At 36.8% G+C, this 10,254-nt stretch overlaps 1 protein-coding gene across 1 annotated transcript; it reads left to right on the forward strand.

Annotated features, from left to right (window-relative positions):
- Window positions 1-342: 342 nt before the first annotated feature.
- On the forward strand, window positions 343-9,025 carry LOC123823703 (ubiquitin-40S ribosomal protein S27a-like). Its single transcript, XM_045846651.1, has 4 exons — window positions 343-410; window positions 1,503-1,680; window positions 2,450-2,772; window positions 9,001-9,025. Exons 1-4 carry the CDS (start codon window positions 343-345, stop codon window positions 9,023-9,025), a joined length of 594 nt encoding a protein of 197 aa, XP_045702607.1.
- Window positions 9,026-10,254: the final 1,229 nt, after the last annotated feature.

A 10,254-nucleotide genomic window follows, 5' to 3' on the forward strand; every position in this document is an offset into this window, starting at 1 on the left:
AATGTGCATTGTTAGGTGACTCAATATTTTCATCACTCTGTGCTTGTCTGTAAATGACTATAAAAGCACTGTGGGTATTGATTTAGGGGTTACAAATACATCTTAGTGAGTAGGTGATTTCACAATAATTGCTAAAGAGAAAAATAGAGCAGGGAATTGGGGATAGAAAAGGAAAGGTTGTATGTGGTTATGAGCTGCCTTAGGGAAGGTGTGATCATCCTGATGGCCCATCTGAGCATGCTCTGAGAAGGTAAAGCTTCATGAACACCTGAATAAATTGAGATAAAGAGCCACGTTGACATTTGAAGGAAGAATATTCCCAGGAGAGGGCTAGACCCTGACATGGCTGTCTGCTTAAAGAGTGGGGAGGCAGAGGAACTGAGGAGTAGCCAAAGGAAGAGTGATGGTGGGTGAGGTCAGAGTTCATCAAGTCATTGCTAAGACATCCTGCCTTCCTCTTTCCCTGGCTCTTCAAGGCTGAGGGCTCTCTTAGCTATGCCCTTGCCCCATGTGGGGACCTCTACAGGCTGTATGTGGCATAAGCTGTATGCTTAGACTCTGAAACTTGCTTTTATGGTATCTTGCTACTAATCCCACCCAAAGAGCGGTACATCCCCTCTGCTCTCACATTCTCTCTGTGTCTGCAGAGCTATAAAACCATCTAGATTTTTTATCTGCTTCCCAGGACCTTATAAAGCCCCTCTATCTAAGCCACATTAACATCTAGACCACTATTACTTCCCCTCCAACTCCCTACCTCTCTGCCTTTCTCCTTAGCCCAGGGAATCTTTTCCCTAGTAGTCAGGTAATCTGGTAAACAGGTAGTCAGGTCTATGAGGAGAGACTGTGAGAAAGCTCACTTCCAACTTTCATTTTATCTAGGTGAGAAGTCACAAACTGGATGAAAAAATGTCTTAATGGGCTTCTTAGGGTGTTTTGAGAATATTTAAATTAGTAAGCAACATGTAAAATCCAAGAGATTTCATACAATAATCCAGATTCCCTCCTATTCTGTAAGTAATGTAGGTGATATTTCTGCTTACTGCTATAATTGAGTAGTTTACATCAGATTAACCCTCTTGATAAGAATAATTGTACTTATTATTAATATGTCTAAGAGATGACAAGATGAAGATTTTGAATCTATATAAAAGAATCAAATTAAAATACTACAATTAAAAATAAAATTTGTGAAATTAAAAATTCACTAGAAAGGGTAATAATCTATTAGACGCAACAGAAGAGAGAACTAAAAAAATGAAAGATGGGTCCACAGAAATATATCTATACAAAGGAAAAAGAAAGGAAAAATACAAAAAAGAGTGTAAGAGGTTTATGAGACATGGTGAAAAATTCTAACATTTATATAAACGGAGATTCCAAAGAAAAAAAAGAGGCAGAAGCATAAGCTGTATTTGAAGAAATACTGAATGAAAACTTTCCAAGACTGATGAAAGACATCAAGCAACAAATTCAAGAAGGTCATTAGCCATCTGTGGTAGAACAGCCACCAACACGCCGATTTTTGTGGAAACCCTTACAGGGAAGACAATCACTCTTGAGGCTGAACCCTCAGATACAAGAGAAAATGTAAAGGCCAAGATCCAGGATAAGGAAGGAATTCCTCCTGATCAGCAAAGACTGATCTTTGTTGGCAAGCAACTGCAATATGGACATATTGTGTTGGCCAAAAAGTCCAGATGGTTTTTTTCTGTAAAATGAATGACAAATTTTTCATTTTTACCAATAACTTTTTGATTTGGATATTTGAGTATGTCATCTATCTCCTATGTGGTATAAAATCAATTGTCCTCAGTTAATGTCTCAATTTGATCGCTATCAACTTCAACTGTTCTACCCGACCATGGAACAATGTCCAACAAGAAATCTCCAGCATGAAATACCACAACCATTTTTGACACATTTGATCAGTCACTGCACCTTCTACATACACTGCACAAATCTTTGTTTTTGCATTTCAGCTGTGGGTTTACCTTTCTTGAAATAATAATACATAATATACCAAAGATGTTGTGTATTTTCTTCCATCTCCAATGTTAAAATGGCTACACAAAATTCACCAATTTTGATGATTTTTTATAATATTTATTTCATAAGAAGCTGATTATTTTTTTTAAAAGATTTTATTTATTTTTAGAGAGGAAAGACAGGGAGAAAGAGAAAGAGAGAGAAACATCAATGTGCGGTTGCTGGGGGTCATGGCCTGCAACCCAGGCATGTACCCTGACTGGGAATCAAACCTGCAACACTTTGGTTCACAGCCCGTGCTCAATCCACTGAGCTATGCCAGCCAGGGCTGAATTTTGATGTTTTTTGAAATGCATGCTGATATGACAGTTGTCACAATACAATCTTTAAAAATTGTTTTGAATGAAGTTAAAGACAACTAAATGCTACTATGGCCATCTTACAGAAAAAAACAAATGAGCTTTTTGGCCAACACAATACTTTACATGGCTATAACACTCAAAAGAAGTCCACTTTTCATCTTGTCTTGAGACTTTGTGATGGTGCTAAGAAAAGGAAGAAGTTATCTTACACTGCTCCCAAGAAGAATAAGCACAAGAGAAAGAAGGCTGAGTTGGCTCTCCTGAAACACTACAAAGTGGATGAGAATAACAACATCAGTTGCCTTTGTCAGGAGTGCCTTTCTGATGAATGTGGTGCTGGAGTTTTTATGGCCAGCCACTTTGACAGACATTATTGTGGCAAAGGTTGTCTAACCTGTTGCTTCAATAAAATGAAAGACAAGTGGGTTAATAAAAGACAAAAACTAAAAGACATATGGGTTAATAAAAGACAAAAACAAACAAAAATATCTTCAAACCCCACACAGGATAAATATAAAGAAAACCAAACCTAAGCACTTCACAAGAAAACATTACTAAAAACCAAAGAGGAAATATTAAAAATGGCCAGGGAAGAAAAAGATACATTACTTTCAAAGCAACAATCAAAGCACCCACATTAACTTAATAAAAATAATGGAAGCTGGAAGACAATGGAAGGCCATCATTAAAGCACTAACAGAAAATGACTGCCAATCTAGAACTATATATATAGAATTCTATATAGTACAATGAAAATATCCTTCAGAGATGGAGGCAAAAATAAAGATATTTTCCAATGAAAACAGAATTCGCCACAGTAGAGCACACTAAAAGTAATACTGAAGAGAATTCTCCAGGCAGCAGGAAAATGATCCCAAATAGAAGGAATGTAGTGGAGGTAAAAAAAAAAAAAGGCACTAGAAAAGTAAAATGTGGGTAAAACTAAATTAATATTGAGAGTGTTTTAAAATAATGTCTCATGGAGCTTAAAATATACATGGAATAAAAAAAACCCTGATAACCACAGCACAACAGATGGAAGAGAACTACAAGGAGCTACAAGGTTATTAAGTTTGCTGCATTGCATAGGAAATGATACAAGCACAAATTTATATTGTATCCTAATGAGTGAGAATTAATGTTGTAATTTCTAAAGCAAATTATAAAAGAATAACAACAGAATGCATATCTAATAAGATACTAGAGGGAGAAATGGAAAAATAACTTTTTAAATATTTGGTGAATCCTAAAGCAAGAAAAAAAGAACCAAAGAAAAGACAGAACAAGTAAAAAAAATAGAAATATTTTAGACCCAGCTATATTAATAATTACATTAAATGCAAATCAACTACATATTCCAATTAAAAGACAAAGGTTTTCAAGCTTAATACGAAAAAGAAATACCTAAATATATAGTGCTTAAAAGATACTCATTTCGAATAAAAGAATATAGAAAACTTGAAAGTAAAAATGTGGAAAAATATCATGCAAATGATAACCAAAAGAAAACTGGCATAGTAGCTATATTAATAATAGAAAGTAAAATAGGGTCAACAGTATTAAAGGAGACTAAAAAAGACATTTTATTAAATGGTCAATTCAATAGGAAGATATAATAATCCTAAGTTTACACAAACCTAAAAATATATAAAGCAACACCTGAGAGTATTAAGTGTTAAAGTGGACAAATCCACAATGAAACATGCAGACGAAAATTTAGTAGTGATATAGAAGGTTTGAACTATGTGATATAAACTTGATCCAACTCATACACAAGGTGGGGCAAAAAAAGGTTTATAGTTGTGAGTACACAAAACACAGAGTTTATTTCTATATTATTATTTGTTAATCATTGTATTATTTTCCAAATGAACAACTATAAACATACTTTTGCCCCACCCTGCATAAGGAACACAGCACTCAACTTTAGAACATATATTCTTTTTACATTCATATGTCAAAATTGGCCATATTCTAGGCCACAAATGTTAAAGGAATCGAATCACATTTTTCATCTTTAAAATTAAGCTGGCCACATATGACAAAGAGTAAGAATGCTCCTACATACTTGAAAATTGTACACTGAAATGTCTAAATAACCAATGAGTGAAAAAGAAATCATAATTGAAAATATAAAGTATTTTTAATTGACTGAAAATGAAAATATAACTTATCAAAACTTGTGAGATGAGGTATATTATGCTTAGTGAGAAATTTAGCCTGATTATGTATTTTGGGAAAAAAGGATAAAAACTAGAGCTCTAACCAAGCATTTCAAATACCAGAAATCAATTGGATAAGAAACAAAAGTACAATAAAAAAATCAAAAGACTGAAGGTTGGTTCTTTAAAAATATGAATGAAGTTGATAAAGTCCTACCATGACTGGTCAAGAAAATAGAGAAAGGAACTGCAAAACCAATATCAGCAATGAAAAGTGAGCTACTACTACAGATCTTAGATGCATAAACTGATAGACAATATTACAAACAAATATTGGCCAAAACTTCTGAAAATTTAGATGAAATAGGTAAATCCATTAAAAACTCATTCAATATTGGCACAAAAAATAATCTGAACAGTTCTACACTTATTGTTGAAGAAATTAAATCTGTAATTAAAAATCTGCACACATAGAGATCCAAGATGGTGGCAGAGTAGGTGAAAGCTACACTCACCTCCTCCCAGGACAAAACTGGAATTACAACTAAATTACAAAATAATCATCCTAAATAACCAACTGAAGTCTAGCTGAAGCGAAGCCTTATAGCCAAGAGTTTACAGAAGCCACATGAAGACTAGTAGGAAGGGCAGAGACACAAAAGGGGATAGCCCCACTCCTACTGGCAACAGCTGAGGTTCCAGAGGAATATCTCAACTGCAGGGGTTCTCCCCTGAGAAGTGTGGGGTCTAAATCCCAAGCTTGGCTCCCCAGCCTAAAGCCCCAGAGCCAGGAAGAGGTTCCCACATAATATTTGGCTGTGCAAAGGTTTCTGTATACCACAGAGAAGAGAGAATCTACTAGAGACACAGGCACCTTCTTAAAGGGCCAATGCACAAAATTTTGTTCAGTCACTCACCCTGGCCTCTGGAGGAGGGAAGGCAGAGAAGACTAGAGTCCCCTGAGGAGAGTCTATGGATCTGGGGATGGAGCTAAAGGGACAGCTATCAAAATACCTCTGTTGAGGCATTCTTCCATACCCCAGACACCATCCATCTTTCTTGGGTGGAGCATTTCCCCAGTGCAGTATAGCCCACCCCCTGGACTCCCTCTCACCCCACCCAGTGGAGCTTACGCCCTACTGAGGAGTACAGCCAGAAGCTCTTTTACGTGACTGAGCCTAATAGGCAGCCAGCAGGAGCAGGCAAGTGAGGGTGGATTTCATGGGGGGGGTGCCTTGAGAATTTGCTTCTGAGTCTGGTGCTGGTAAAAGCCAGCCTTGGTGCGCAGCTTGATCTTGTACATCCCCAGGCCCAGCAGAGGCAGTCACAAACTGTACATCACTTGTGGCTCCAAATAAGCTGTCAAGGGCCAGCCACAATCAGTATCTTTCGTTGGCCTGCACCAGAGTCTCTCCCAAGAGGTCCAGAACCAGGGAACCAAAGATCCAGAGGCCAGCTTCAGACATCAGACCAGGATCCAATAAGCTTCACAAGCAGCATATCCAAAAGGAGATCTCAGCAGGCACCAAACCCTGCTGAGGCAAATTCTGTTTTATGTGGTTAGCACCTGTACAGCAGGTCGAACTCTGTGGTCAGCATTGAGCCTCAGAATCAGCCAGGCTGAGGGTCAGTCCCATGTACAAATGGACCAATAGCAATGAAGACTCAGTTACAACAGGAGAACCCACATAACCCCACCCAAGGGACATTCCTGCAGTACCTCTCTCAGGTGATAAAGAAGACTGCACCACTGGACCCCACTGGATACCTACTGCATAAGGCAACCCCACAAAGACTGGGAGGCATAGCATATCTATCTAATATGTAGAAACAAACACAAAGAGGCAGCCAAAATAACAGGCCTCAAATAAAAGAACAGGAGAAATCTCCAAAAATAGAGCTAAATGAAATGGAAGCAAGCAATTTATCAGACATAGAGTTTAAAGTAATGGTTATAAGGATGCTGAACACAAGAAAAAAAGGCATAAAAGCCATTAAAAAGGACAAATCATAAAGAAAAAATATAATATCTCAAATGAAGAATACCCTGGGAGGAATAAATAGTAGATTGGATGAAGCAGTGGGCCAAGTCAGTGATTTTGAAGACAAGGGAGGGAAAAAAAAACACTCAATCAGAGCAGCAAAAAAGAAAAAAAAGAATTTCACAAAGGTGAGAATAGTTTAAGGGACTTTTGGGACACTGTGGAATGTAACAACATCTGTACCACAGGGGCACCAGAAGGGAAAGAGAGAGAACAGGGGATCAAGAGCCTATTTGAAGAAATAATGAACAAAAACTTCCCTAACCTGGTGAAAAAACAAAGACACACAAATCCAGGAAGCTCACAAAGTCCCAGACAAGATAGACCCAAAAAGGCCCATACTAAGATACATCGTAATTAAAATGGCAAAGATTAAAGAGAAAAAGAGAATGTTAAAAACTACAAGAGAAAAAACAGTTACATACTAGGGAGCTCCCATAAGACTATGAGCTGATTTCTCAACAGAAACATTTCAGGCCAGAAGGGACTGGCATGAAATATTAAAAGTGATGAAAAGCAAGGACCTGCAACCAAGACTACTTTACCCAGCAAGGCTATCATTTAAAATTGAAGGGGAAATAAAGAGTTTCACAGACAAAAAAAAGCTCAAGGAATTTGTTACCACCAAACCAGTGTTAAAAGAAATGTTAAAGGGTCTTCCAGGAGAGGAAGAGGAAGAAGAAAAAGAAAAAGAAGGAGGAGGAGCAAAGAAGGAGAAGAGGGAGAGGAACATCATTAAAAGAATACAATGGCAACAAATGCATACCTATCAAAAGCCACTTTCAATGTAAATGGTGCAAAACTCCAATCAAAAGTCAGAGGGTAACTGAATGGATAAGATAAAAAGACCCAAGTATATGCTGTCTACAGCATATTTTCCTTCCTCAGAAGGAAAGATACACACAGACTAAAAGTAAATGGATGGACAAAATATTTCACACAAGTGGAAATTTTAAAAAAGCTGGGGTAGCAATACTTGTATCTGACAAAGTAGACTTTAAAACAAAGGCTATATATAGTAAGAGACAAAGACAGATACTACATGATGATAAAGGGAGCAATCCAACAAGAAGATATAACCCTTGTAAACATTTACTGTATTTTGCAGTGTACAATGCACACCCACATTTTGGGCCCAAACTTTCAGGAAAAAAATCTTTTGTTTTAATTATTTATTTATTTATTTATTTACTTATTTATATTTAGATACTTGTTTTTTTGTATTACAAAGAAATTTTAGCCTTTATTTTTTAACATGTTATGGTATAAGAAATTTTGTATGACAAATAATTACAAAACACAAGATCAGATACAAGGTACAATTGTATGTACCGGTAACAAACCTATACTTATATAAGATAGAAGGCCAAGAACTCCTTGTCACTGTCATTATCAGAAGCATTGTCTTCTTCAGTTTCTACATTACAGGTGTCTTGTGAAGAGCCATTTTCCTCATCCCAGTACATTTCTTCATTTTCAGTTCCATCCATAACATTATTGATGCCACATTTTTTTAAAATGATTTCACAACCACTCCCTCCTTGACATTGTTCCACAATCTTAGGATACAATTACAAACCTGGGTGATGGATGCTTTCTTGATTCTGCCTGTAGGTGTTAAATCATTACCAGGTGATGGCACCCATGACATCCACTCTCTTCATTATAGCCTTAAACAGCTTGTTTACTGACACATCAAGAGGTTGCAATTGTTTGGTTAGCCCACCAGATATCACAGCAAGTTGAGTTTTCAAGTCTGCTGTGATTGTTTTTGCACTTTATGTAACATGGACTTTGAAGTGATCAAAAATAAGCAAAGCTGGTTTTTAAAGTAACCCTCCAGGCCTTTGTGACAAGACTTTGTTAAACCAGATTTTCATGCCTTTTTCATTCATCTATCCTTTTTCATGCACGTGGACAATAACTCTGCTTAGAAACTTTTCTTTCAGAAATGATTTTCTTTTAAAGATGATCATAGGTGGTAGCTTTGTCCCATTGGCACAACAGGCTAGAATGACAGTGAAATGTGATTTCTCATGACCACTAGTTTTAACAGCCACAGTCTTTGCTCCTTTGATGTCCACAGTTCTGTTGGATGGCACATCAAATGTGAATGGGATGCCACTGGTGATTTGGGACAGCTCAAAGTTGTAAGTCTTCTGAAGACTGGTAAGAATGAAACTCCAAAACTTGATTCTCATAGGCTGCTGGAAATTTTGGGGCAAGCTTCGTTCATGTCCTCACACTCAAACTTTCTCTCTTCATAAAGTTAAAGCACCATTTAGGTTTCTCTGAGAACTCATCAATGTTATTTTCTTGTGCAGTCCTTTTACCTTCTTCTTATATCACCTTGGTTGAAAAGGAGATCCTAGGTTGATGCTGTTCCAGAATCCAGGTCTTCACCTCCAGCTCCACCTCTGGCCACTTTCGGGGTTTCCCTCGCAGTGCCTTCTTCTGCCTTGGCATCTGAAGAAGCTTTTCTCCTGTTGCTTCCACAGTCTGATGACACTCTCTGTGGGAGGAGGTCCAAAGTGTCTCTCAGCAGCTCTGATGCCATGCTTTATAGCATATTTAATAATATTTAGCTTAAAGCTTGCAGTGTACAAAAGCCATTTCAACAATTTTGAAGGGATTTTTCTCCTGCCTAAAATGTATGAAAAGGAACGTTGTGCTGTTCACCCTATGGTAATAAAGTCAGCATAATCTACCTTATCAAGTGGATAACAATCAGTATCATCTATCTTACTCTGTGGATAATATGCTGCCCTTTGTTTCATTTTGTTGAATTGCTCACTGAAACTGCTTTCATTGCAAGTTCATCATAAGTTCAACAAAACCAATTACTGTATTCCAGGGTACTATTTTGCATACGGATATCGTTATTACTTTCTGGAAATACACTTTTAATGCATAATCATAAATAAAAGAATTAACATTTATATAGATACGGAATTAGTGCTACCCATGTAAAGTGTGCATCCTTACATTTCCCTAAAAAATTTGGGCAAAAAAAGTGCACATTATACACAGCAAAATATGGTATGCACCCAAACAGGAGCACCTAAATATGTAACACAAATCTTCATGGACATAAAGGGAGAGACCAACAGTAATACGCTCTTAGTAGGGGATTTAAACACTATATTGACATCAGTGGATAGATCTTCCAGCCAGAAAATCAACAAGGAAATTGTGGACTAAAATGACATACTAGGTCAGATGGATTTAAATATCTTTGGAGCGTTTCAAAGCCTAAGAATATATATCCTTTTCAAGTGCGCATGGAACATTTTTTAGGATAGATCATATGTTAGGACACAAAACAAGTCTCAATAAATTCAAGATGACTGAAATCAAGCATCTTCCCTGACCATACTGCTATGAAACTAGAAATCAGTTGCATGAAGAAAACTGAAAATCTCAGAAAGATATGGAAACTAAACAATGTCTTACTAAAAAAAAATAACTAATTAACAATGAGATCAAGGCAGAGATTAAAAAAAAAGATACCTGGAAACAAACGAAAATGAGAACAATCCAAAATCTATGGAACATAGTGAAAGCAGTCTTAAGAGGAAAATTCATGGCATTACAGGCTATCTCAAGAAACAAGAAAAATCTCAAATAAAAAATCTAACTTTACACTTAAAGGAACGTGTAAAAGAACAACAAACAAAGTCCAAAGTGAGTAGAAGGAAG

This window comes from Phyllostomus hastatus, unplaced genomic scaffold (assembly GCF_019186645.2).
Source record: "Phyllostomus hastatus isolate PE091 unplaced genomic scaffold, TTU_PhHast_1.1 phas_contig_5, whole genome shotgun sequence".
Lineage (NCBI taxonomy): Eukaryota > Metazoa > Chordata > Mammalia > Chiroptera > Phyllostomidae > Phyllostomus > Phyllostomus hastatus.

What these genes read in the sequence shown, in the direction of transcription:
- LOC123823703 (XM_045846651.1), top strand. Translation starts at nt 343, where the DNA reads ATGGCTGTCTGCTTAAAGAGTGGGGAGGCAGAGGAACTGAGGAGTAGC. An exon ending in AACTGCAATATGGACATATT is followed by an intron (nt 1,681 to 2,449) that starts GTGTTGGCCAAA and finishes AAAACAAATGAG; the next exon opens with CTTTTTGGCCAACACAATAC. An exon ending in TTCAATAAAATGAAAGACAA is followed by an intron (nt 2,773 to 9,000) that starts GTGGGTTAATAA and finishes TTTCCCTCGCAG; the next exon opens with TGCCTTCTTCTGCCTTGGCA.